This window comes from Octodon degus, unplaced genomic scaffold (assembly GCF_000260255.1).
Source record: "Octodon degus isolate 3935 unplaced genomic scaffold, OctDeg1.0 scaffold00082, whole genome shotgun sequence".
Lineage (NCBI taxonomy): Eukaryota > Metazoa > Chordata > Mammalia > Rodentia > Octodontidae > Octodon > Octodon degus.
The window spans coordinates 6,869,886-6,896,915 of record NW_004524658.1 but is presented as its reverse complement, the minus strand read 5'-3'; the positions used below and the strand labels follow the sequence as shown (position 1 = coordinate 6,896,915).

General features: G+C 35.9%; 2 protein-coding genes across 7 annotated transcripts in view; one reads left to right on the top strand and one right to left on the bottom strand.

Annotated features, from left to right (window-relative positions):
- Orc4 (origin recognition complex subunit 4) overlaps positions 1-18,818 on the top strand; it is a 73,584-nt gene extending 54,766 nt beyond the window's left edge. For 3 of the 5 annotated variants that reach the window (XM_004636645.2, XM_023721424.1, XM_023721426.1), the window contains 6 exons: positions 4,383-4,556; positions 8,962-9,048; positions 11,980-12,088; positions 12,698-12,793; positions 12,877-12,944; positions 16,159-16,589. In XM_004636645.2, coding sequence (XP_004636702.1) covers positions 4,383-4,556; positions 8,962-9,048; positions 11,980-12,088; positions 12,698-12,793; positions 12,877-12,944; positions 16,159-16,347 — 723 coding nt within the window. In that variant the 3' untranslated portion in view covers positions 16,348-16,589. Of the gene's footprint in view, positions 1-4,382; positions 4,557-8,961; positions 9,049-11,979; positions 12,089-12,697; positions 12,794-12,876; positions 12,945-16,158; positions 16,590-18,647 lie in introns of those variants that run through there. The other 2 variants (XM_023721427.1, XM_023721428.1) reach the window with 2 other exon arrangements.
- Positions 18,819-18,910: 92 nt separating this feature from the next.
- Acvr2a (activin A receptor type 2A) overlaps positions 18,911-27,030 on the bottom strand; it is an 86,194-nt gene continuing 78,074 nt past the window's right edge. For both annotated transcript variants that reach the window (XM_004636644.2, XM_004636643.3), the window contains 3 exons: positions 26,338-26,476; positions 23,441-23,571; positions 18,911-22,614 (listed from right to left, as the gene is read on the bottom strand). In XM_004636644.2, the coding sequence (XP_004636701.1) occupies positions 22,420-22,614; positions 23,441-23,571; positions 26,338-26,476 (465 nt within the window). In that variant the 3' untranslated portion in view covers positions 18,911-22,419. The remainder of the gene's footprint in view (positions 22,615-23,440; positions 23,572-26,337; positions 26,477-27,030) is intronic.

Sequence of the window (27,030 nt, the reverse complement as noted above, 5' to 3'; positions counted from 1 at the left end):
CCCATACCCTAGGAGGGGCCTCACTGCCCTAGGGATGGAGTGTACAACTGCACAGTGTCTATGCCCTCCTCTTGCACAGGATGAGGATATTTACAAAGTAAGAACCCTGGCTGTCTGTATCACTTAAGTAAAATTCTCAAGCACAATGTATCAACCACCCAACTCCCAAGCCTCCATTTTTACCCAACCATTAGGCTGCAAGTCTTTTTATATTATAATTTACTTATTGTGGATATCTCGTATGAATTCAGTCATATAACATAAAATCTATTATGGCTAGCTTATTTCACTTAGTGTTTTTGATGTTTTATCTGTATTATAATATATAATGGTAAATTCCTTTTTATTAAGTAAATAACAGTTCCACTGCATTGCACAGCTCGTTCATGCATTTCTCAATTGATAAATACTTGGATTACTTAACATTTTTATGTTCAGGTCTACTTTTTGGGGAAGTGTTTTCATTTCTCTTTAGTTCTTAAAATTTATTTTCTGTGTTTCTGTTAGTATTAGCGGGGTTTGGTGTAATTTTTTTTCCTTGTTTTTCCATGTTATTTTTCTATACACATGCAGCGTGCACTGCTCAAATGTAGCAACCCTTTCTCAGCAGTCTTCCCTAGTGCAGGACCTGCCCAATCTCTAGTAACCAGTGTTTTACTTTCACACCAAGGTTTTTACTTTCCACATACAGTACAATATATGTTGCTTGTCTTCATATCTGGCTTCTTTTACCTTTTTTAATGGCCTCTGATTTTCTCCATTTTACTGCAAATAATAGGGCTTCATTCCTTTGTGAATAATACTTCATTGTGTGTATACATACCATATTTATTATTGGTTATTATATCTACTAGTGAAATTATTGGGGGACATGTTAATGCTATGTGTATACCACAACATATTTTTTTTTCTTTTCAAAGTTTTATTGATAAACATATAGCAATGAGACAGTTTCAAATCAAATCGAAAGTACAGTTTCAACAAATAATACACTGCATATATTCTTCTTAGTGGTTAATTGCTGTACAAGATGCGGACTTGTGATCCTATTTAAAACACCATTAGAAAAAATCGTTCTATTCATTAAGAGAATGCAACTATATATCTATCCCAACCACTTTGAATACAAAGATGCAAAATGGACATTCATAGTTATACCCCATTTTTTTTAAGTTCCGTTATGAGTATCATAGGTGTGTAAACTCAGCAAAATATTCTAAGAGTCCAGTAGCCCATAATAGCATTGGGTCTTCTGTTTAACTGGCAATGTCAGAAATTATTGACCTGAGTCCCCCACAGCTCAACATAACAACATGGCTTTACTTCCTATATTTCGTCTTCATACTTTTCTACTGGATGGTTAAGACCAAGGACCACAACATATTTTAAAAGGTCACTCAAGTTCAGTTTAAAAGGAGATATAGGAGGGCTGGCCAAATAGCTCAGCGGATTAAAGCACCTGCAAGCAGACTGTAAATTTGATTCCTGATTTCTTAAGGAAAAATAACACAAAGGTGCAGTTTCTAAATTTATCATTATTCAAACACCATAACATGAGTAAGTTAACATTGTCATTTCCCATTTCATCTTCTGCACTGGTTCCTTTTATTCATTAAAACAGATTAATTTTGAAAGTAGTTTAGCAAATGAAACTACTTCTCTGATACACATTTTGCTTTCTTTGTTATATTCTGAGTCATTACGTTGCATTTTTTCTGTTTTCTTACCTAAATTTTTCATAGAACTTCTTACTGAAATGTTTGAGCTTGTTGTGACATATAACTATTCAGTAATACAGTTTTTCAATAGATGAACAGAAATCAGCAGCAGTACAATTATCCAAGGTATCCTGTATATATATATATATATATACACACACACATTTCTTTTTCCTCTTTCCTTTACTCCTTTCCCTTATTCCAGTTGTTCTTTCCCTTTTAAGTTTCTTTCCCTTTCATAGTATCTGTTGTCCCTTTCAGATTTTATTTACTCTTTCAGGTTCTCACATGAGGGGACAGTATTAACTTTCCATATGTGGGTCTGATTTCTTTTACTTATGAGTATGGTCTCTAGTTGCATCCATTTACCTGTAAAAGGCTAGAGTTTATCCTTTTTATGCAAAACTAAATCTTGGGACCAGGGAGATGGCTCAGTGGAATAAGTGCTTCTCTGGTAAGCTCAAGGGCCTGAGTTCAATCCTCGGTTCCTCAAAAAAAAAAAAAAAATACAGATAGATAGATAGATATCTTATTTGAAAGAAAAAAATTGCTCGGACACCTGCTTATTCAGGGCCACTGAGGATTGTATATTTTAGAGTTCAGCCATCTAGGTAGTTAGATGATACTCCAGCTGTGGTCTAAGGGGCTCTAACTACTGTTCAAGCTGGCAGCTGACCTTGGCATCATGCACATAGTGCAGGGCAATTCTTCAGTTGTGTCTTTTTCATTTTCAGAACCAGGGATTGAACTCAGGCCCTTGGGCTTGCCAGACAAGCACTTATTCTGCTGAGCTATCTCCCCAACCCCTTTAGTTGTGTCTTGAACTCCTTAATTTATCTCTTTCATCCGTGAATTGATCTGTATCAGTTCCAGGAAGAGAGAGAAAGTGCCCTAAATTCTAAGTATTGTCCAAAATCATCTCTGAAATGTTCTAGGTCAGTTTCAACCACTTTGTCCAAGTCTAAGTGAGATATTTTGTCACCAATTGTTGGATGCAGTGCTGGAAAATTTCCTGATGTAACTGCTGGTTCAGAGGCCGTTCATTCTCAGGCCTTAAACTTGGCATCTTCAGTTTAAATTTGACCCACATATTCATTCTACAGGTGATTCTGGATCTTCATTTATATCTTGTGTCTTGAGAGAGTTTCATTGCTGATAGATAGCTTCCAGTTTCGCAATTTGAGTCTGGCTTACAGATAATAAAACTTTCTCCTCAGGCAGTAGATTTTCAGGGATCCACCCTTTTTTGGGCATTAGGTCTATCCTTTCCAGGAGTTGTTTCTTTTTCTACCTGCATTTGGGATTTTGACACTAAATCTTGTTGCACAAATGTAAGATTTTCATCTGATATACTAGGTCTTCTTTGTTTGGAAGATTTTCCTTTATTTGTATTCCAAGTTTTGATACTGCATCTTGATATTCAAACATGTAAGTTTTGTCTTGTTCTTCACCCTGAACATTATGTCCTTTTTCTTTTGATGTGTTTCTTGCCTTGCATTCCACATTTTGATGCTGCATCTTGATGTTCAAACAGAAGTTTTGTGTGGCTCTTCACCTTGAATATTGTGTCTCTTCTTTGGAAGATTTGTCTTTCTTTACTTGTATTCAGAATTTTGATGCTGTATCTTTTTTTTCTTTTTTTACCCTAATCCTAAACCTAACCCTATGATGCTGCATCTTGACATTCAAGCATAGGAGGTTTGTGTGGTTCTTCATCCTTTGTGGGGTTTTTTGTTTTTTTTTTTAATTTTTATTTTAGGACAGTGTCTATAGGGTCTCACTGCATAGATCGGACTCATAGTGATCCTCCTGTTTACAGCCTCCCAAGTGCTGGGATTTCAGGCACATGCCACCACACCCAATCTCAATTGCTATCTCCAGGCCTGGGGATCAAGCTCCAGGCCTTTGCTTCTGCCTAAGCATACGCTTTAACCTGCTGAGCTATTTGACAGGCCTGGTGTGGTTCTTCATCCTGAATACTTTGTCTTTTTTCTTGAGGTGGTTTTTGTTTCTTTACTTGCATTTCAAATTTCTTGCATCTTGATATTCAAACAAAGTTTATCCTTTTTTTTTAATGGCTGAGTGATACTCCATTGTATAAAAATACTGCTTTTTTCTGTGCTCTAATTTGGAGACAACAATATGGAGTATAACAACTCTTGTTGAATTCCTGTCATTTTGTTGAGTGAAATTTTGTTGTTTCTGATTTTTTTTACTGTTTTTTTTTATTCTCTTTAAAAATAAAATAAATCTGTCCATGTTTTTATTAGCAATGATTGTACTTCTTGGAATGATACATATTAGCTGAGGATAGTAGAAGGGAAAAGATACAGCACTACCAAATCTACAAGTGCCTAGAGCAGGATTAGTTTCCTTTTTTTTTTTGTGGTCAGCTTAGCCCACCATGGGGCGGGCCTGGCATGGCATGTGGTGCTGAGGATCGAACGAAGGTCTCTGAATGTTTGTCTAAGCTTGCCTAAGCAGGTGCTTTAGACCACTGAACTATCTCGCCAGCCCAGGATTAGTTTCCATTAAATTTTTTAAATGCTTTGTTGTGTACCATAAAGTAAATATTGCTAATCGTGCATTTAGTTTATTATACTTTTAATACTAGTCCATTGTTTTTAAAACATGCGTCTTACAAAGATTTTGTTTGTTTTTAAGGATATTTTGGAACTCCTAGAAAAAAGAGTGAAGTCTCGATTTTCTCACCGACAGATACACTTAATGAATTCATTTGGTTTTCCACAGTATGTTAAAATATTTAAAGAACAATTATCTCTGCCTCCAGAATTTCCAGATAAACTTTTTGCTGAAAAGTGGAACCAAACTGTTCAGGTAACTTAAATACTCTTCGACCACTTTCCTATTGCAAAATATCTATCCCTTTCCCCTTTCTGTGTAGCCATCATTTTCTTTGTACTTTGCCTCACTTAAATAAGAGATTCCATATGATATTTAAGCCTGTGTGAATGCTTTATTTCAGTGAATGTTGCATTTTCTGGGTGCATTGATTTTTTTTCCCCACAAATGTCTCATATTTGACTTTTTATAGCCAACTATTATTGTTTTATATCTGTAGATACATTTTGTTAGTGCATTTTGTTTATCCAGTCATCTGTTGATGAATATACAGGCTGCCTCAAGGATTTAGCTGTTACAAATTGAGTCTCTTTAATATTATTTACACAGCTCTTTGAGGAACACACCTAGCAAGGTTATAGCTGGGCTGTATGGAATTTCTAATTTCCATTCTTCAAGGCATCTCCATACTGATTTCCAGAATATCTGTATTAGTTTGCATTACCACCAATAATGAAGGAGAGTTCTTTTTTACCACAGTCACACCAGTATTTGTTATTGTTTGATTTCCAAATGATTCTGGAGTAAGATGAAACCTTAGGTCATGTTAATCTTCATATGTCTAATGGTGAGAGATCCTGAACATTTTTTGGTGTATTTGTGACCTTTTGTATTCTGTGGAGGGTCCATTTCTCTTGCCCATTTCTTGACTAGGTCTTTAATTTTAGTGGTTAAATTTTTTTGTTCTTTTTTTTCCTATATTCTAGATATTAGCTCACTGTCTGAGGAGTTGCTGGTAGAATTTTTCCATTCTGTAGGTTCTCTTCACTCTTCTGATTCTTTTGCTATACAGAAACTTTTTGGTCCGATTAACTCCAGTTATCAATTCTTGTTGCCATTTCCTGTGTGATTGAGGTTCTGTTTAGAAAATCTTTTCCTGCACCTGTATCTTCAGAGGTTTTACCTATTTTGTCTTCTAGTAGATTTAATGTTTCTGCTGTAATGTAGGTCTTTGTTTTGATTTAATTTAGCATATGGTGAAAAAGAAGTGTTCAATTTTTTGCAAACATATGAACACTACTTGTTGAATAACTGTCTTCCCCCCAGCATACATTTTTGTCCCATTCTGTAGTTGAATATATATGGAGAGGTTTCTGTATATTGAATTCTAGTCCATTGATCTATATATCTGTGTTTGGTCCAGTACCATGCCATTTTTATCACTTATTTGTATTATAGCTTAAGTCAGGTATTGGTATGTCTTTTTATTGCTCTTATTGCCCCAAATATATATAGTCTTTCATAGTCTTTTACTATTTCTATCCCTAAGCGTTTAAGTTAATTAACTACATAACCGAGGCTACTCTGTGCCACTATCCATCTTTTTCTCTCTCATAGCTATGTTACATTCTGAGTGTCTCAAATTGAATATAGTTGAACCTCTTTATAGGTTTTGCATCCTTTATAGGTTTTTTACCTTATAGGTTAAAAAATGTTTTGAAAATTTACATCAGACCATGTACAGACTTCTATAGTTTACAATTCCTAAACAGTGCAGCATAACTCATAATGTTTATATTACGTTAACTACTGTAGGTAACCTAGAGAACATGTAAGGAATGTGTCTAGGTTATGTGGAAATACTATGCCATTTTGCTTGAGGGGCATGATCATCCTCATATTTTGACTGTTGGGTGTCTTGACCCAGTCTCCTTCAGCTACCAAGAGATGACTGAGTATGAAGAAGATGATGCCAATTACTGGTGATACAGTACTTGGATGACATAAAATAGTATACCTCATGTTCATTTAATCATGTTTTCTAGTTCTTTTTTACAGATTTTATATTCTGTAATGTGATAGGTCTGAGTATCTTTTATAGATTCATGAAGTAGAATTAACAGTATCAAAGAAGATGATTATGGTATTGTTTTTCATGTCAATGTTGTGTACCTTCTCTGATAGGCTAAGAAGTTTCCCTAGAAAAATCTGTCAGCACCGTGGCCAGAGTCTGTGACCAGTGTGGGGATGTCTGGGAGGCTGATATAAAGGAGCTGTCCTTTCTATCAGTGCTGACTACGTAGTAGTTTCTTGAAATTTTAAAATTAAGCTGAAAACATTGATAGAAATAAAGGGTCATTAGTGGAATCTCTTCCAAGGAATATCTCCAGTATAGGGTTGAGCCTTCACTTCCTACTTAATTTGTTTTGGCCCTGCATCAAATGAATCCAGTAAACAGGGCAGACTCCATCTCAGCAGGGTAGAGTAAAGGAAGTTCCTAAAAGGAGCATTTTCAAGGATTACATCTACTTTTCAAAAGAAATGCCTCCAAGCATTGCAGTCAACTCAAGTAAATATTAATGACCTGATCTTCAGATGATTATGAATGTTTGGATCAAGATTGAATTAAAGTTAAAAATGTCTTTTGCGGTAGATAGGTGATGCAGATTTTATTTAAAAATAAACTGTGCACGCAAGAAAGTGATAGCTTTCAAAAGCAATTTGATTCAGACCACCAAAAACATAGAGGTACATTTGGAAAGCAGAGTGTAGATCAAGGAAGCCAAATATGGTTTTAAAAATAATTGAATTTTTTTTTAAATATTTGAATTTTTGTGGAAAAGTTTTTCATCAATTATTTTTGTCCCAGATGATTTTAGTTTTCCTAACTGCTCCAATTTTGCATCGATTTTATGAATGACTTCCTTAAAGTTATAGATTATACTCATCAACACTATAGTTTGCTTATTATAATCACCCACAAAACTTCTTAAATTTCTTCTAAATGAAACCTGAAAACTCTGGAAAAGCTTAAAACTTATATTATTTTGCTTTATTAGTAAAGAATAGTATCCTATGATCATGTTTACTTCCAGTGGATATTTGGCCTTTTTGATGATTTTCAAAAAATAACAAATCTTTTAAAGTACTAAGAGTGGAAACTTCAACTGGCATGATGTATTTATTGAACATATGTGACTTCATTCCAGTAGACTAGAATGTATTCCTGAAAAGGGAGTCCTTTTTTCATGTAGTTATAGCTCTCACAAGCATAAAAATGCTTAGTAAAGAAAAAAGAATATTTCATGCAGATGGTATTTAAAAAACTATTCCAATTTTGCTTACTCCTTTATAGTTCTGCTGTCTCTGAATTTAATCTCTTTTTTCATCTTATTTTTTCTTCAGTGCCAAGTGTTCCTTACCTTCTGTGAAATACTTATTCAGAGTCATCACTTGGGTCATTTATGTACTGCTTTCTCAAAGAATCCTGGTCTCCAGATTTCTAAAACTGTTAGCGTTTTCTCAAACTAGATCTCAGTTTAGTTTTACACAGTAGTTTAAACTCTAGATCACCAATTTCTCTTAAAGTTTTCTTCCTTTGTTTTCTAGATCATTACTGTCTTGAATTATTTTCCAGTTTGTATTATTTACCTTACTTTTCACTTTGTTGTTGTTGTTTTCTTTTGATCTACCTAAATATTGATAGATATTGGTGTTTCAAAGCTTACTCCTTGATCACATTTCACTCTTCACAAAGAGGTCCCTTCTCCATAGTTCATCTTTGATTTTTGTCTTCTGTTTTCAAATTAATCTTTCTCTTTTATCAGTTGGTTCTCCATCAGATTATCTTCTCTGACCTTCTCTTTTTTCTTAATAGCACTTGGTAATTCATGTCTTCATCTTTGGTACTAATAGATGAAATTGCCTCCAATGAAGTTTTCTTTTATTTGTAAATAATTGAAACTTAGGTGCGGAGGACTACTTACTTTGTGTCAGTATGTCATGGTATTATCTTTCTCACTCATAACTTAAGGTTCTTCCTTTATCCCTGTTGGTGGACACCTCCTTAGAGTACTTATTTTTCAAGTACACTAGTGTTTTTTCACTGTTACATGTTATGTTGCATTTTGTTCATCCTACTAACGTGACTGTATAGTTTCCCCTTAATCTGAATTAAGATTAGAAATTTTGAAATTGCAAGAATCGTTTCATTCTCGTGTTCCTCAAGTTAAATGGAGAAGAAAATTAGTAGACTGAAAATTTGACTTTGATTTTATTGTTCTTTAGATCAACTGATATCCATTTAGTAATGAATAAATATCAGGGGGCCAGTGAGATAGCTCAGCAGACTTAGGTAAGCACAGGGACCAGGATTCAGTCCCTGGCACCACATGCCACACTGGCCCTGTCCACAGGTGCACTGAGCAGGCCACTGAGACCAGTCATGTGGCGTACATCTGTAATCCCAGTGCTGGGGAGGCTGAAAACAGAAGAATCACTATGAGTCTGAGCTGTGTAGTGAGACCTTGTACCAAAGACAGACAGACATGTATGCATACGTGCATACACATCGAGTAGAGTTAATAAAGTATACTGACTACTTAATGATAAATGAATATATTTAGGTTTTAAACTGTATTCCTTCATTTTTTTTCTTTAGGGTCTCTCAGAAGATAAAAGTGTACGAGAAGTTTTACTGAAGCATTTTAATGTCAGCAAAAACCTGAGGTCATTACACATGCTATTGGTTTGTATTTTTTGGTTAGATTTTTTTTTTTTAACCAATGCATAAAATTGTACATAGAAATGAGTATCTTGTGATGTACTGATACAGGTATATATTGGGTAATATTTAAATCAGATTAAACATATCTGATCTCAGTGATTTCTTTTTTATGGCAACTTTAAAAAATATTGCAGCTTTTTGAAATGTACGGTGTATTACAGGTAGTCACCCCTCAATGGAATAGCATTCCTAGCAAACCAAATCTAACTGCTCTTGTGTATCTGAAACTTAGTACCACCATGTTGTTAGTGAATTATCAAATATCAACTAATTGATATTTCTGTGTTGATGTGCTATTTTGTGATATTAGTGAGCTTGCTCATTTTATTAATAGATTCTTCCGACTTCCAGGGTTTTTCTTTCTTTCCAATCCGTCTGTCTTTTTTTCCCTGCCTTTATACTAGTTACTAAAACTTCCACCATTTATGTTAAAAACAATGTATGCTTCCACTTCCTTTTTTCTCAGTCTTAATAGGAAGGCATTCAGTTTTTACTTTGCGTAAGTTATTATAAGGTTCTTTTTTATCATGCTTATTACTAAGTTCAGATTTTGCTGAGAATATTAGGAGTCAGTCTTAGATTATGTTGATCATATAATTTTTTTTGAAATATTAATATTTTGGGTTACGTTGGGGTTTTTAATTTTTGTGTGGTTTGGTTTGGTTTCGTTTTGTTTGGCTTAAGCAGCCTTACCTACATAGAATAAATTCCTTTTGATAATGGATTTACTTACTGGTTCCGAAAATTGAAGAACTCCCTTCAGAAGAGTTATTTGGCATTAGTCCAACATTTCTAGACAATTATGTATAACAGATACTTTTCAAAGAGAAAATAGTTTGTTCCATGAGTTTTACAGTTTCAACAATAATTACAGTAATCACCAATTATTGACTCGCTCATCTACCAGATAATACTGTTACTATCCTGCATTATGTCTAAACATTGCAGTAACCCTGCTTTTTATCCTTGAGTGTGATAAAACAAGAAGTTTTTTAAAGAAGTTGAGCCTCCTGGAGGTTAAAACCTTGCTCATCCCTAGTTGATGGCAGGGCCTAAGCACAAGCAAAGGTTACCTAGTTCTTCCATGTTTATATCTCAGTGTTCCCTTTCTTGCGCGGGGGGGTGCAGGTCTATAGGGTGTTCAGGATCTCACTGCTAGATCAGGCTCTTAGTGATCTCTGTTTACAGCCTCCCAACCAGTGCTCCCTTTTAAACTCCTTGTTACTTTGGCCCCCTCCTCATACAAAAAATACTGCCATTCTTAGCAACAATATCAGGATTTTGAGGCCTAAATTTGACACCTTACCATGAATAACTTCTGAGATATTCAGTGGAAAATGAGTTGTAAAAGTGTAATGTAGTTTTATTTTTATAGCTCATAAATAAAACTTTTAAGTTTCATTTAAGTATATAGAGGCTGGGGAGATGGCTCAGTAGAATAAGTGTTTCCCTGGCAAGTGCAAGGGCCTAAGTTCAATCCCCGGTTCTACCAAAAAAAAAAATATATAAGTATTTATATAAAACTTAAATGTTACTTTGTAGTGCTTTAGGAATACTTGATAGAAGTGGAACAAGTAATAACGATGTATGTGGTTGTTTCATGTGGTATGAGGTAGAGTCCAAGCAGCAGAGGTACCAGGTTAAACTATAAAATTATGTTTAAAGTAGTAAAGTGGCAATAGAAAGTATGATTCTCTTTTGCCTTTTTATATATGAAGAACTACTTCACGGTGAAAGGAAACAGAAAGGAAAAGAGCTACTGGTGGTCTAGATCCCACCAAGTAGAAGAATGAAGTGCAAGGATTGCTATGCTAATCTCCTCTACTTAGCTAAAGCAGTTTTACCCTGATAAGATGGGGGCAAGAGTCTCTAGCTTAACTTTTCTGAAATACTGCTTGGTACTTACCTATACTAAGTAATGAGTCATTGTTCATTCGAAATACAAATTTTTAACCTGGTATCATGCATTTTTAATTGCTAAATCTTAAGTAACTAATGAAACATACAGTCAACAAAGGGAAAAAAACTGATATTTGAGTGGAGACCTTACTCCAGGAATTTTGTTAGTTATGGCAAAACTATATGAAAAGTACATGAGAAATCATGTTGGTTTTCAAGGAGTTGTTTCTATGGATATAGATTTGATCCTTGGTTTGCTTTTCTTTTTTTGTACAAACATAAAATAACTAACTTCTACTTTGCCCTAACTTTTGCTGCTTGACCAGTATAAAGACTTAAAAGTAAATACAAGACAAAGTGGGCCAGGAATATAGCTCAGCAGTACAGCGCCAGCCTGGCAGACGTGAGGTTGTGAGTCAGATTCCTGGTAAATGATAATAATGATAATAATAAAAATAGAAGGTAATACAAGGCATAGGTTGACCTTTAGATTTTGTGTATTCTGATTGTCAGTTTTTTTCTTTGTCTTCCTCTTGAAATATTTTTTTTTTAAAGAATAAATGTATGTGATGCAGACGGGAAGTGGTATAGAAAGCAACAAAAACTTTTTGGGCTAAGGAGATAGCTCGGTGGTTTGAGTGCCTCTCTGGCAAGTGCAAGGTCTAGAGTGCGATCCCAGATACCATCATGTTGGCCCAGAAACTGGGTGTGGTGGCCACACTAGTAATCACAGCACTGGGGAGGCTGATATAGGAGAATTACTGAGTCCGAGCTGCATAGCAAGACTCTGTATCAGTAAATAAAACCTTTTTTATTTTTATTTATGAAACTCTGATATACAAATTGAAATACAGTATTTAAAAGTTTAATTTTAGACTGTTTGTTAAGCATTTTTCTTCCATGATAATAGACTACAAATTAAGCAACTTTGCTCGGTAATTATTTTCAAAAGGCCCACATCAACAAAATTTTCTCTGGTCTACATTTCCATAGATGCTTGCTTTAAATCGAGTAACAGCATCACACCCACTTATGACTGCAGCAGATCTGATGGAGGCAGCCCAGCTTTGTAGCATGGATTCTAAAGCAAATGTTGTACATGGTGAGAATCTGTTGTATTAGTCATTATCCCTTTTGATAATCTAATGAGCGTTTTTTCTCTCTGAGGAGAATATTGCACTCAGAATTTTGGATATAATTTCCTGAAGTTTTCTGATTCTTTGAACAAAGGACCTTTATGATTTGAAATAACGTAATCATAGTTTCTGTTATTGTTTACTGTAGGCCATGCCGTGAACCTTTGATAATTCTTATAGCATATCTGAAAGTTTAGAAAGGTCTTTATTTTGTGGATATTTAATTCACAGAGACCCACTATGCCTAGAGTGGCAACTCGTGCAGGCTGCTAAGAAACAGCACCCTTGAAGTTCATGCCTTTTCAGCACCTTGTACAGAGAAACTGGAGGATTCTTTATCGCATTCATTCCTAAGGGCACCTCGGCCTCAGCACATTGTAATGCCTCCACTTTTTTGTAGATAATAGAGTTTGCAACGTACTTGAATCTGTAGGAATCTTGACTTCTTCTATCCTTAAGCCATAATCTTTTCTGTTATTACTACATGGGGGACAGTTATTTTTTACAAATATCTCACAGTAGTCAATCTTACAATCACTAAAGAACAATTCCTAATTTGTTGTCTTTTACTGTAGGACTGTCAGTCTTGGAAATTTGTCTTATAATAGCTATGAAACATTTAAATGACATCTATGAAGAAGAGCCCTTTAATTTTCAGATGGTCTATAATGGTAAGACTTTGGTGGGTTTTTTTTTGTGTGGCTCTCCTCTTTTGCTTATCTGAGGGTCTTAATGTCATTACTTTTCTCTCTAGAGTTCCAGAAATTTGTTCAAAGGAAAGCCCATTCTGTTTATAATTTTGAGAAACCTGTTGTCCTGAAGGTAAGTTTTGGTTTACTATTTTTTGCAGAAAAGTACATTTTTTAGATCCAACTTGATTGTATACACCAAGGTTTAACTTCTATTTATTTTTACCTTTTTTTTTTCCCCCCCTTGGTGGTGGTACCAGGGATCAAACTCAGGACCTAGCACTTGCCAGGCAAGCACTTAGTCCATTGAGCTATCTCGCCAGCCCCCATGTATTTTTAAACTTTTACTGTTTGTGTTTGGAATTTTTTCCAGACCAAAATTACCCAAAAATAAAACACTCAATTCTGAAGAGCTGCAAGCTATTGTGGTTTCTGGGGCCTATACTGCCCTCTGCTGTTTGTTCTTAGCATTTACACCCTGCAAAGTATTACTGCTGTGTTCATTGTAGTCTTATCACATGGGAATATAATAAACCTGGCTCTTTCCAAACCAGGTATTGAGTTTATAATCTCAGCAGTAAATGGAGAAAAAATACAGAAACAAGCTAGTAATAAAATTGAATTAGAATTTCATTTGCTAATAAGACCACAAAGAGAAAATTTTATTTAGCAGGAAAAGTTATGAACTTAAAATTTGAGGACTTTATTTCAGGATACCATTGTCTATCAAAAGGATAATGTGAATCACATTGTACTTTTAGATTTTCCAGCAGCTATTCAGAGTTTTAAAAGAATTAACTTCAATATTTATCAGAATTTTTTTTTAATGTTTACATCAGAAATTATGGCATACTTCGAATTCTCTTTTCTGTCTTTGAAATTTGGTGTGTATTTAAATTAAGTATAGCACATCCCTTTTTAAGTATTTATTGGAAATACTTGTTTTGATTCATTACTCCTGTAGCTGAAAAGGTAGATTTTTTTTTTTTTAAAGTTGTTCTAGGCATCAATTTTAGCTGAACTAAATATATCCTTAAGTTTAAATAAAATTAAAAGTTAAGCCAGGGCCAGGGAGATGGCTCAGTAGAATAAGCGCTTCCCTGGTAAACGCAAGGGCCTGAGTTCAATCCCCGGTTCTGCAACCAAAAAAAAAATAAAAGTTAAGCCACACATTTCAAGTGCTTGATTGCTCAGTATGAACAGTGAAACGCTAAAGGAGTTTATGGAGAAGTAATTGTTATTTATGTACGAGTGGACTCCTCAATCGTTTGGTGTCCATGATATTCAGAGAAATAGTAAAAGTATTTGGCATAATAGAGATTGGAGGGCCAGCCAAGTAGTTCAGTGGATTAAAGTGCCTGCAAGCAGGCACAGGGTTCAGGGTTTAATCCCTGGGCCTGCTGTGCCGGCCCTGCCCTGGGGACTTGCTGAGACTGCAATTGAGACTGGACGTGGTGGCATGCACTTATAATCCCAGCTCTTGGGAGGCTGTAAATAGGCGGAACACTATGAGTCTGATCTAGTAGTAAGACCCTGAATACCCTGTAGACCCTTCCCTAAAAATACAAAAAAACAAAATAGAGATTGGATTCTCTCTCCCTCCAACTCCGTATCTGTCTGATAGTCATGGTTTGTGGGAGTTGTGGAAATAAAAAGATTACCTAAACATTTAAATTCTTACAGTTTGCAGCTTGTATTTTCTACATTTTAAATAAGGAAATATTTCGCTCTCTGGAAATATTTTAAATCTCGGTTTTGCCTAATCCCAGTATTTTCGCATTTTTAAAAATAGTTTCTTCTTAGGGCTGGCCAGATAGATCAGTGGATTAAAGCACCTGCTTAGGCATACGCAGGGACCGGGGTTCAATCCTCAGAGTGCTGTGGTTGCGCGTGCCTATGATCCCAGCGCTTGGGAGGCTTAGAACAGGATCACTACGGGTCTGATCTGTGTAGTGAGACACTGTAGACTCTACTAAATACATTTTTTAAAAGAAAATGTAAGAATTTTTACAGTACATAGAGAATATATTCCAATGGTATTTTTTTACAATGAGTTCTAAGAATAGACTGCTTAAGAATCCATTGCAGTGTAACACTTTAGTGTTTAATGGGAATACAATTTAATTTTTTTTTCATACCCTAACATACTTTAAGCAATCACAACTAGGAAAGAAAATAACATGACTGGGGGGGGGGGTAAGAGAAAGCAGTGAAGCATTCCATTTAGGTGAAAGAGATAAATGCAGAAGGGAGCTTGGTGACAGGTTGTGACACTCTCGGTCAGTCTTGAAAATGGGAGTCTGTACTACCCTGTAGAATCTACTTACAAGTTCTGATGAGGCTTAGTGTGCTCAGGGTCTTTCCTGCCACTTTGATACCACTGTGTTAAACTTCTAAACAGCAAAGTCTTATAAGGGTAGAAACAAAATATAAATTTGGATAGCCTGGGCAGAGGAGATAGCTCAGCAGTCTATGTGCCTGCCTGGCAAGTGCAAGGACCAGGGTTTGATCCTCATACCACAGGCCATGCTGACCCTGCCCTGGGTGTCACTGAAACTAGATGTGGTAATCCCAGCAGTGGGAGAATGAAACAGGAGGATCACTACAAGTCCAGCTACATGGCGAGACCCTGTGTCAAATACATAAATTTAAAAAGAAAAAAAGATTGAAAACAAATTTGGATAGCCAAAGTAAAGAGAAGTCTTACAGAGTTCTTGGGTTCATAGAGGAAAACTAGGAATCTGTGGTTTACTATACAAGAAAAGGCTTGTTAGCTTAGTATCCAAACAGGTGGTTAGCTCTGGAATTGTTGTCCAGACTGCACTCTAGCACTCCATCACACACATACATAAGGAAGGAACTAGAATATGAGGTCAGAAACAAAACCATACTATGAAGACTGAATTAAAATTTCTCTTGTTTACATTCACCAGCACAGGATCAGAGATCATGAATTTATATCCTTTTACCTGATAATTAATATTGCTCTTTATGTGGTTGATGAGAGTCTTTTTTTTAACATTATTGATTTTGATTCCTTTTGTTTTGCTGGCAGTATTTTCCACAGAAGGATAAAACTTGCAAGTATTTCCTGGATTTTGTTAGTTTATTATCCTACTCTAAACAATTTCATGTGCGTGTAGGGTCTACCTATGCAGCTTAGACTCGTAATGATACTCCAGATTTCTGCCTCCCCAGTGCTGGGGTTATAGGCATGTGCTACCACGCCCAGACTCTATCACCAGCTCAGCATGCCCATGGGCAGGGCCGGCACGACGTGGTGCCAGGGATCAAACCCTGGCCCCTGCACTTACCTAAGCCAGCACCTATTTTTTTTAATCTTTCAGGCTTTTGAACACCTACAACAATTAGAATTAATAAAGCCTGTGGAGAGAACTTCAGTAAATTCACAGAGAGAGTACCAGCTGATGAAACTACTATTGGATAATACGCAAATCATGAATGCTCTGCAGAAATACCCTAACTGCCCTACAGATGTGAGACAGTGGGCAACCTCCTCGCTAAGCTGGCTATGAGCACCATTTCCTTCGTGACATTTCAGAAATGATTGGCTGAAGACCTTAAAGCTGTTCTCCTTTGCAAGATGTTACTGCATTATTTTATATTTATTTTTAATTTATGAGAAACTGTTGCATGTATATCCTGACTGTGTCTCACCTTTAAGTCACAAGCAGTTACGTGATTTATAGTTTGGTCATTGACTTAGACTGTGCTGTAAATAGCAGTTCGGAAGAACGAAATGTGATTATTTTAGAGATTAAACCATTTTTTAAGTATTTGTTATTTATGTGGTCCATTTGAAGAGTTCATTTCAGCCAAGCATCTAGTTATTTTTACAAATCCTAATGTAAGCAGTAAAGAAACAATGGTAAGAATGGAGGTATGATAAGTAATCTTTTAGTTCTAATGGGGGTGCTTTCACTGTTTTCCTTTGCACATCTCAGTTTTCCCAGATCCTGTATCTTGTAATGGAGGAGACTGATCAGTTTAGACAGGAAGATGTGTCACATGGGAGAAAAGGCCAAGGAGTCAGAACATTTCTATACTTATCAAAATGGGTGAGCCTGTTTTGGTCCAAAGAGATCAAAATCTGCCTTAACAGGTACTTTAAGAAATTCCTGGAAAACAACTCCCATAAATAATGTGTTTGCAGTGTCTACTGAGTATTTATATCAGAAAATAAGTCCCTGTCAGGAATACAAAAATGTCAGTCAAAACATCACCCTAAAAATTGAAGGATCTACAGACATAACTATGTGGGTTTTTTTTTTTTTTTTTTTTTTTTTCCCACAGCTATATGTTTAAAATGAAATTTAATCTTCACTCATTGACAGCTCAGGAGTACTTGCTGCCTATTGTATCCTAGGATGTTTAGAAAAGACAGAGTCCCTGTCCTTTTGTAATATACAATCCACTTGTGTCAGAAGCTCCATGTGGCTAATGCAGTGTTATTTAAAGCTTAGAAAACTAACACAGTAGTGCCAGTGTCCAGAATCACAGATTTAGAATGACTGGCCCTGGAATTCAACTCAGTTTTGGATTTTTTGTTTTTGGGGTGCTGGGAATTGAACCTTGGGACTCGTACATATGGGTGAGTGTTCTACACTAAGCTACATCCTCAGCCCTCCGCTCAAGTTTTAACTGATAGTAAGCCCATGCTATTAAGAACTTAAGTGTAACATTGCCCTTGCCAAGTACTTCTACTGTGAAGAGTTGATCTAGCTTTTAAGAAATTACAGAAATACAGTGGTGTATGAATGTAGCACTTCAGTAGCAACAACCTATTTTGCATATCTGGCCTTTCCTTCCCCACAAAAAATGAATCCTTGTTCTAAGTCTTCAGATCACCATCCAGCATCTCATTGAGGATAGGGCTTATATCTTGGTTCTAAATCCTAGTGTCCGTATTTAAATGTACAGGCTCTTTTGTCAAAATAGTTCACCTGATTTATAAGGCAAAAGTCATTTCATTAGTTTCTTACTCTTTAAAGTGGACCATACTTACTTTACTAACATAATTCAGAAATTGTTTTTAAAAAAACTAGCCGAAATGTTAAAATTCTTCCTCCTAGTAGTAGTGATAAGTGATGCTACCATGTTAAGATGCCACTTAAAAACTAAGTCCTAAAATACATTTCCATGACTACATAAGAACTATAGACCATCCATCAAGTAGATATAAATATTAAAAAACTTAAGTTGGCAAACTGGGTTATCTTTTTTTGGGATTATAGTAGGAAAGTGATACAACAGACAAAATAGGTTAACAAAAATAATATAATAAAGTGTATGCCTGTGTGGAAAGGCATTTTGGGGGGGGGGCAGTGAAGTGGGAATTAAGTTCCCAAATATAGAGAAGCTAAAATACATCCACAAAATTTTTTAACTTCATCATATAAATTACATAAACTATATTAATAAAACTCTTAAAACCTGAAAAGTTGTGTATACAGCTTAAAAATACTTATCTTCATTTGCTATTCAAGAACATACAACCAAAAACAAAAATCTGTATGCTTCCCTAGGTTATCAGACTGAAAGCAAATGAAGTCAGCAGTGCTATCTTTTTTTTACCTGAGTTCCTTCCAAATGGCCCAACAAAAATTGGAATCTTTCTGAAAAGACCTGTCTAGTTGGCATGCACACACATGGCTGAGAAATTAAAGTGTGTTGTTGAAAGTGAAGCTGTATCATAATGCTAATAGAATCAGTATTTTGAGGAACAGGCTGTAGAAAAGCAGTCTTTCAGTACAGATTCCACGCTTATTGCACTAAGGTTTGCTAAGTGCTACCCTTTCCTTCACCTTTGTCACAGTCCTGAAAAGCCTGAGAACCCACTGGCATGAAGTGTGACCCAGTACCAACAAGCCTCTGGCCTCCTAATACTGGCAGGACCTACATATCCCTGGGTGACGATTCTGCTCAGACAGCAAAGGGAAGAAATGTCATAAGGAAGAAACCTCCCTTCTTTCGCCACTATCCCCATTCTTGGAAATCTCAAGATGGAAGCCTCACAAATTACAAAGCTGCCATTCCCTGAAGAATATACACTTAAAAAAAAAACTGCGTATGCAAATTATACCATATTCATTTTTTATTTAACTTGGGATGGAATGGGGATAGCATACATTTTGTTTATACAATATTTAACAATCACTTATCCAAGGTGGGGGGGTCTCTGGGGTGGTTTTGTTTTTTTTAGCTGTTAAATACTTGCAGAAAAAAAATAGCAAGTACGATTTGACAGTAGTACAACAATCTGTGCCCAAAAGACTGACAGGAAATACAGAGTAAAGCTAAAATAACTGCTCACCAATACCTTGAGAGGTAACAAATAGGATATGGGTTGAGACTGCATAAAAAACATACTGCTGGTTGAGTATCTGAGGTAAATGATGTTCAATCAAGATGCTACTTGTATCATTTTGCCCATAAGTTGTAAATAATTTTATGCACATTATACCAAATGTTCCTAAAAAGTAATTTTTCAAAAAAGTAAAAAAGAGAAACTGGAAAATATTTGTGATGAAGCTTTCTTTTTTAAAAAAATAGTAATCAGTTTATTCCACTAAACTACCATCTGGCCAGTGGTTTTTCTCAACCACCTGCATTTTAGGTAAATGTAACTTACTCAGAAGTGAAGAGGGGGTGGAAGAGACTTTAAAAACTTTGTGATGATTCTATTCTTAAATCCCAAGGAAGTTAGGTTTTTTTCCTGATTGTATTTTCAAAATATCGCCATGAAAGATACTACAAGTTCATGGGACTAACAATTGTGAGGCACAGTCTCTTCTGGAATTCACAAGGTACCTGTAATAAACATTCAAACAAGAATCACACATCACATGCTAAAAACTTCCTAGCATCTAAAATACATATAAGATCTGTGCAGGGCATGGACTTTGAATAAAGCCAAACACTAGTTAATCCATCAGTCCTATGGCAGTTGATCATAAAGCATTTTTAACATGGGAGATTTGGGCAAGGTAGAAAATATAAGAGCAGCAGTTCTGATGGTATCAGAAAGGCAAAGTACAAGACAAGTCATGAGGAGCACCATACATGAGGAAAAGTCACTGGGTCTGTTTCCCCAGAACAGAAATCCTAATCTTGCTCAATTCATTGATCTTCAGTATCCCTAGCTCACACTCTGGGCTAACTTGCCCACTCTGCATGGACTGTAAACCAAATACTAAAATGCCCTGCAAAAGAAAAGATTTAACAAGACTAGGTATCAGAACAGGTAGTCACTGGAACATTCTTATTTTACTGCTTATAAAAGATTTCTCTATTAATGAAGTTCTCAAAAGGATACAAGTTTAAAACTGGTTAGCTAGAGTTAAGTACAACACCCCGAATTTCTAAAAATGTTTCCTAACATGAAGACAAAACATTTTATACTGTAAATAACTGGTCTTAGAAAAATTTATCTCTAGTGCTCTCATAAGCCAAACATTCATAATATCCCTCATTTATTTTTCTTTCAATTTTTTTAACTTTAATGAGGGTTAAGTGTTTATGACAGGCAGAAATTTGTCTGTTGGAGATTAACAATTTTCCTCTATACACATTCTGTGTTTTGCCCTGGATTAGTTTCCAAATGTAAGCAACACTAAATCAAAAAATAGAGAAACAGTACTTTTTGAAATAAAAGTGCTAAACACTGAAATGGAAATTCTTAGGAATGCAAGACCATGGATACGCACATGACCAAGAGCACAAACAGTTGTGTATGGTATGCGGCACACAGACAAAAATGCTATTTACTGTCATTCACCTCCCTGCTTGGAGTCTGATGACCTATGTATTGTTTATAAATAACACTTCTTCCCAAAGATTTAAGTACATACTATATTGTAAAGTGTAGTGTAGTGTGTAAATAACCATTTGAATACAACACATTCGCAGTGAGCTATTGATAGTGACATGTAAAAAATCTGATTACAAAATGCACAGATTTTAAAATGACCTGAAAAGAAGTACAAAGTATAATACTAGCTATTGATCAGTGAGTAATCTAGAAATCCAGGAAATTAATGTTCCCCTGTACTTTGGCCTGTACAAATTTGAGGAAGAATCCAATTATATTCTAATGCAATGTTTTAAAAAGCACTTTGGCACCCACCATCAATTCCATTTCCTTAGCAAGGATAAGGCATGAACTATCCTAAATTAATATCAAAGTTAGTTGTGAAAGCAATTTTGGGGAAGAAACAAGGTTGTTACCTGTATCAACACTGGTTACCTCTAAATGTCATTGCATATTTTAAATTAAAACTTTAACTTGTTATCCCTGATTTGTTTTAAAGCAGTAACATCTTAATCTGTGCTTAAAGATTAATAATCACTATCCTAAAATAATTCTTTACAAATCCCAGACATCAAATACTACTCTCACAAGATGGCACCAAACATAAGTGATGAAATTACAAATCTCAAAACAGTGAGGAGTTCTGCGTAATGACACTTCCTGAGGTGATCCTAAAACAGTGATAAAGAATGTTCCACACACTGGTGAAAAAATATACTAAAATTTTACATATATAAATAGGAAAAAGGTTTAAAAAGATAAAATGAAGAGCTTTCCAGTGTCATAGCTCACTTAAAAAAAAAACCAAACTGAAGTCATGCTTTAGTATTTTAAATATTCCCTAAACACAGCACACCTAAAAAGAAAGAAGTATGCAGTATTTTGGGACCCAGATAAGATGAAGCTTTAGAAACATGTAAGTAATGGGGAAATATACCACTTGTTTTTCATTAAAAAAATAATAAAACCAGCATTTTCTCCTTAAATTACAAGCCAGCACAAGAAAAGCTAAAACACTGCTTTACGAATGGTCACTTACTATTGGCACTAAGCATAGTTCACCATTTTTTCTTAAATAACACAGTGAATTTGTAATACCTTGTTACAAAACATGGATCAATTTATTCAAATTTGTTAGTGTTTTCAATTTCATAATTTAGCAACCGTGGAACTGAGGTATACCTTGTTGAAAGGGAGGTTAAAGTAATGCTTGGAAGCCTCTTTACTGTACCCCTTACTTGATGACTCTATGTACACAGAACAGCAGCACACTAAACATTCACAAGCTGTGTCATATTGGCATTACAATAGTAATTTATAGAAACAACAACAGCAAATGCAATAAAAACAAGTTACCCTTTTAAAATCTGAAATGAAAAGTTTTTGATTTAAAAAAAACAACATAGCAGTAGTTCATTTAAGGAATTAGTGTCTTCTGACAGACATTATGAAATCTGATGTCAGCTTTCCAACACTTGATTAGCCAGGTCCAAAAGATCCTTGATTTGGAGAGGGCCACATTCTTCATGTACATTTTTTTCAAAAGTTTTTGTTATAGAGTCTGCCGCTTTTCTCTTAGCCTCGAGTCCTTCACATCTGTGCTGCAGGCAATGCAGTGAGTCTCCCCGTGCCACACTTTTCCACAAGGGGCTGCTTGCTTTCATCTCCAGGAGGCCTCCTACTCATTTCACACCAAAAATAAACTGTAAGCAGTTCCCTTAGCTTAGCAGCTCCAGTTCAGAGTCCCATTTCTCAGTGTGTACAAATGGTGCAACCATCATAGACTAGATTCTTTGGGAGGAAAGTCAACATTTGTCACCATAGTGACCACTGTTACAATGTCCTCTGTGGTAATGATATTTGTTAGTCTTTGCATCTGGGTAATTCTTTCACCTACACATCCAGCTGATAACCTGGCTTCCGCATCGTGATCCCAACACTCTTCTATCGTTTCACAGAGCATTGCCATTCCCTAGGAGGAGAAAAACGAGTCAAACACCCTAGCAAGTTTTGTGGACAAAGAAGTTTCGAGATTAGCAAATTTTCATGCTATCTCTCAATATTCACTCTTGAGTATCATGTAAGACCATGAAGAAAAGCACCAAAGGTAGTTTTCCTTAATGCGCTGAAGACTTGCAACAGAATTTTTCCTAAAAATGCCTAACCATTCATAAACTATCCTCTCAATCAATACAAACCTAGAACTGGACTCAAAACCAACACTGATGCAAACAAAGTATACCACTGTTTTTCAGTTTTACTTAATATCACCATTTTTATCTAACAACCAAATATAGGATTGAAGACCATCCTTCAGGATTCTCTACCTGATTTTATCCATGTTTCTAGTTATACTTAGACCAAAACTACATGACAATACTCTATCCTCTCCCTACCTCTAATCTTAAGAATTCATAGTAATTTCATTTATTCATAATAATTTATGCCAGAATTAAGATAAAAGAAATTCCTCTGAAGAGAAAATTTGTTGCTTAGTAAGTTTAAAAATGGAATCACATTGTAAGATGGTGATCCACCAGGCGACACAGCTATGCACAGCCTCTGCACCAGGCACTGCTTTCCATAGAAAGCTTTCCAAGGCAGACACCCATCTGCACAGGACCACTGAGGGGACAGCCTTGACTTCGCTCTCCCTGCTGTGAAGCCCTAATTCTTCTGCCTCTAGCACTTGTACAGAATACCTGTGCGAAGATCATCTTAAGTGTGCAGAGAATGATTGATTCCTCTAAAAAATGTTTTATTGGAATTGCAAACGAAAAGCTAACTGTAGAACTTACAGCATGTTTCTGCCAATAATCTCTTAAAACAGGCCTCTTTTTTTTATGCACAACAACTTCCTGCATGTCTTCAAGAGATGGATGCTGGCCAATCTCCTCTTCAAATGGCAACATGTACTCATCTACCGGTCCTGAAATGTAAGAAAGGAAAAAAGTCATTTCAATTAAAATCTTTCTGACTTCCAAACTGGTCTAAACTTTCTAGAATATACCATTTTTCCTTTTTCCAACTCTGTATGCTGTGATGACACAAAAGAGACACTATTAGTTACACCTACACTGCAGTGTAATAGAATCATCAGAAATTCAAAGGTTTATGATTTGGCAGGTAATATTAACACTGTTGAGGAGCTTTCTTACCTACTTTATGTGGACTGTTCATATCCCTGTGAATATTGGACAGAGGAACAATCAGAAATTGAAAATCAAGTATATAATATTCCTCTTTGACACTACCTTGTGATTCCAATAAGGAAGTCAGTGGTGCTGTTTCTACCTATGAAGACTGGGTTCAGTCTACTGCAACCATCTTCATTCTATGGCATACTGAAACCTCCCACATGTCCCATGTAAGAAATCAGTCGTACTTCTTGGCCTCTCACAAAAACTACTAAGAGTACACTTGCTTATTTTCAAAAATCACAAACATACTCTTCACCAGGGTTTTCAACAAGTCAGAATGTCCTTCACAGGTAAAATTATTCAACAACATAAATCCTTCCTTTTTTCTTATACTTAAGTAGAAAAATGTGTGTAGGAGTTATAATAACTAGTAATCGATGAGCACCTATCTTGAACAGGAATTTGACGTGTATTCCTCTTTACAATAGGAAGACAGCATGAAACTCAGAAAGTTACAGAATTTTGCAAAACAGCATGTACACAGTTTTGAATCCATCAAATCTATGCTTTCACCTTAACAAAAACGGATCACTAGTGAGCAATTTCATTGATCAAAGGTGCTGTGTACACAGACCTAAGACTCTTGTAAGGCCATGAAATGCATCAAGTACGCCTGGATAATAAATCAGGAGATGTAATTAACTCTTTGTAAACTTAAGGAGCTTGATGGTTGAATAGTCTCTGAGAGCACTGACACTCTAAGGTGCCTGCTCTTGTGCTAGCATCAAGTAGTGGTAGCTTACAAAAACAAAATGTGGATTTTCGGGTATCAGCCCACACTACTGAGTCAGAATTTTGATTTAACAAAATTTCCTAAGGTTTAATATGCACATTAGTTTGAAAATGACAAGTTAACTATAACCACCAACAAATTTAAAAGTACCTACTTTAACAGTGTCGTTCACACTGACCCTTTGGTCTCCAATTTCTGACTTACAAGAAAAAACTGTTTCACAGCACATACAAAGCATTTAAGACAAGGCAGCATCCTATCCTTTTATTTTTCCATAAAAACTTCCCTAATAATCCCTCCACCACTTCAAAAACTTTTTTTCAGGGCCAGAGAGAGAGCTCAGTAGACTAAGCGCCTGCTTTGGCAAGCGCAGGGGCCAGAGTTCAATTCCCAGCACCATACACCATGCTGGCCCTGTCTCTTAAGGGTGCTGAGCCAGCAACTGAGACTGGGTGTGGTCATAAACACCAGTAATCCGAGCACCAGGGAGGTTGAAAACAGGAAGATCACTAAAAGTTCCAGCACAAAATACAAAAATAAATAAATCTATAAACTCCCATAACATTCCTTTATAGCTCAGGTACTACTACATCCAAAAACATACGATGAATGTCTACATACCAGGTACTAGACTAGATAATTCACATGTCATTCTTTCCATTATATACTTCATTGCCTTAACTGTTTTATCATTTGAGAACAGGGCCTTGTGTCCCTGTAGAACCTAATCCAATGCTTTTCTATGGAGAATTCATATTAAAGTGATGAAATGTATCTTCCTATATCTGCCATCTAACCTACTTCTGTTTCAAAAATGCACATAATCAATGTAATATATCTTCCCTTTCAAACAGCTTACTGAGCTTCAATTATTCCCAAATTTCTATAAGCTTTCTTAGGTTCTGAATCCACTTCCGAGCCAAATCTCCAATCCTGGAAGAATAAATAGCTGTCCATTTCTGAAGACTGAGCTAAGTTCCCTTTAAGATACGTTAGCTGTATCTTTTAATAGTCAACATAATTTCTTCTATGCTCTTTGACAATCAGACGAAGTTTTAGGCAGTTACAAATTGAAATTTAAAAAAAAAAAATAAAAACCTAGATCAAGCTCATTTACAGTTGTTCAGGAGATTAGCAGTAAGGTAGTTTGCCTTACCTAAAAAAGATGCTGCAACACATATGGAGAGCGAGACCACATGAAGGAATGTAAAAGACAAGGTACCTGTAACACTACAGACTGTCATACTAGGAATAGAGTATGCAGGTTTATAATCAATAAGTGAAAGGGACACATGGCAAAAACTTGGATCAACACAAACCCTTTAGAACCAAGGGAAGGTGGCAGAGAAAGTAACTAGTACAGTAACATTTAGGAAGGTGAAACATTGCTTTGGGGAGGCTGAATTTAATCTACAACACACTGAAATATGTATTCAGAGTTGCGTGTCTAATCTGGCTACTTGCATGCATGTTGGCACTACCCCAAGGCTGCACATCTCAGCCTGACTGTCTTGGAAGGCAAAATCCATCCTACTTTTCACACAGCTCCTCTTACCAAAAGAGCTGACCTGAGGACCAGATATAACCAAGTGGAGGCCCTTCCTTACCCCTCCTGTCCCACGCTCTGTGCTCCCCAGCCTCTTCCAAATTTACTACCACCTCGTAATGTATATTAAAAAGGAACTGCACTTTATTACCATTCAGTATAATCTCTCTTAATAAATGTGGCATATATGCTATTTAATAAGTATTTTTTCCTTACCGTCCGCAGCAGTACATCGAGAAGCCAGCTCCCACAGGACTAATCCCATGGCGTACATATCTATCCTCAAAAATGCATCCCTTTGGAAGTTTATAGCACCTTCTAAAACCTCCGGGGCCATATATCTCCGGGTACCAACCTGAAAAAGATTTTTGAAAGCATAAAGTACTATTCATTAGCTTTATGAACTAACATTTTATGAGTCTGTAAAAAGGATGAAAGCCAAATATGCTCTACTATCAGGGTACAATGACTGAATTATGACCATCAGACTATAAGGTATAGACAAATTATTTCTCATACACTGAAATATATCCACATTATAGTACTACAGGCTTAGAATCCCACCCCCACCAAAGTAGTCACAAGGAACTGAGCAATGACTGCTGAGAGGACGCAATAGAGAAAACAGCATACTTTTCCACTGTACCTTTTGCATTCTGTTTGAAATATATCCTTAAAAAGCTTTTTGCAAGGGCTTCACTAATTACAAGATACTGTATAGGAATTAGCTGAGTAAAGGATGGATAAATAAATATTCTATTTTTACAGCATAATCTGTGTATTTATTCATAAATTCTTGTCCTAGTGTCCTTCCTTTAATATCTGTCCCCAACAATTTAGTATCTCTTAGCACTATGACGATGGCAACCAAGTTAGTATATCTAACTTTGGCTGCTACTTGACAGCATT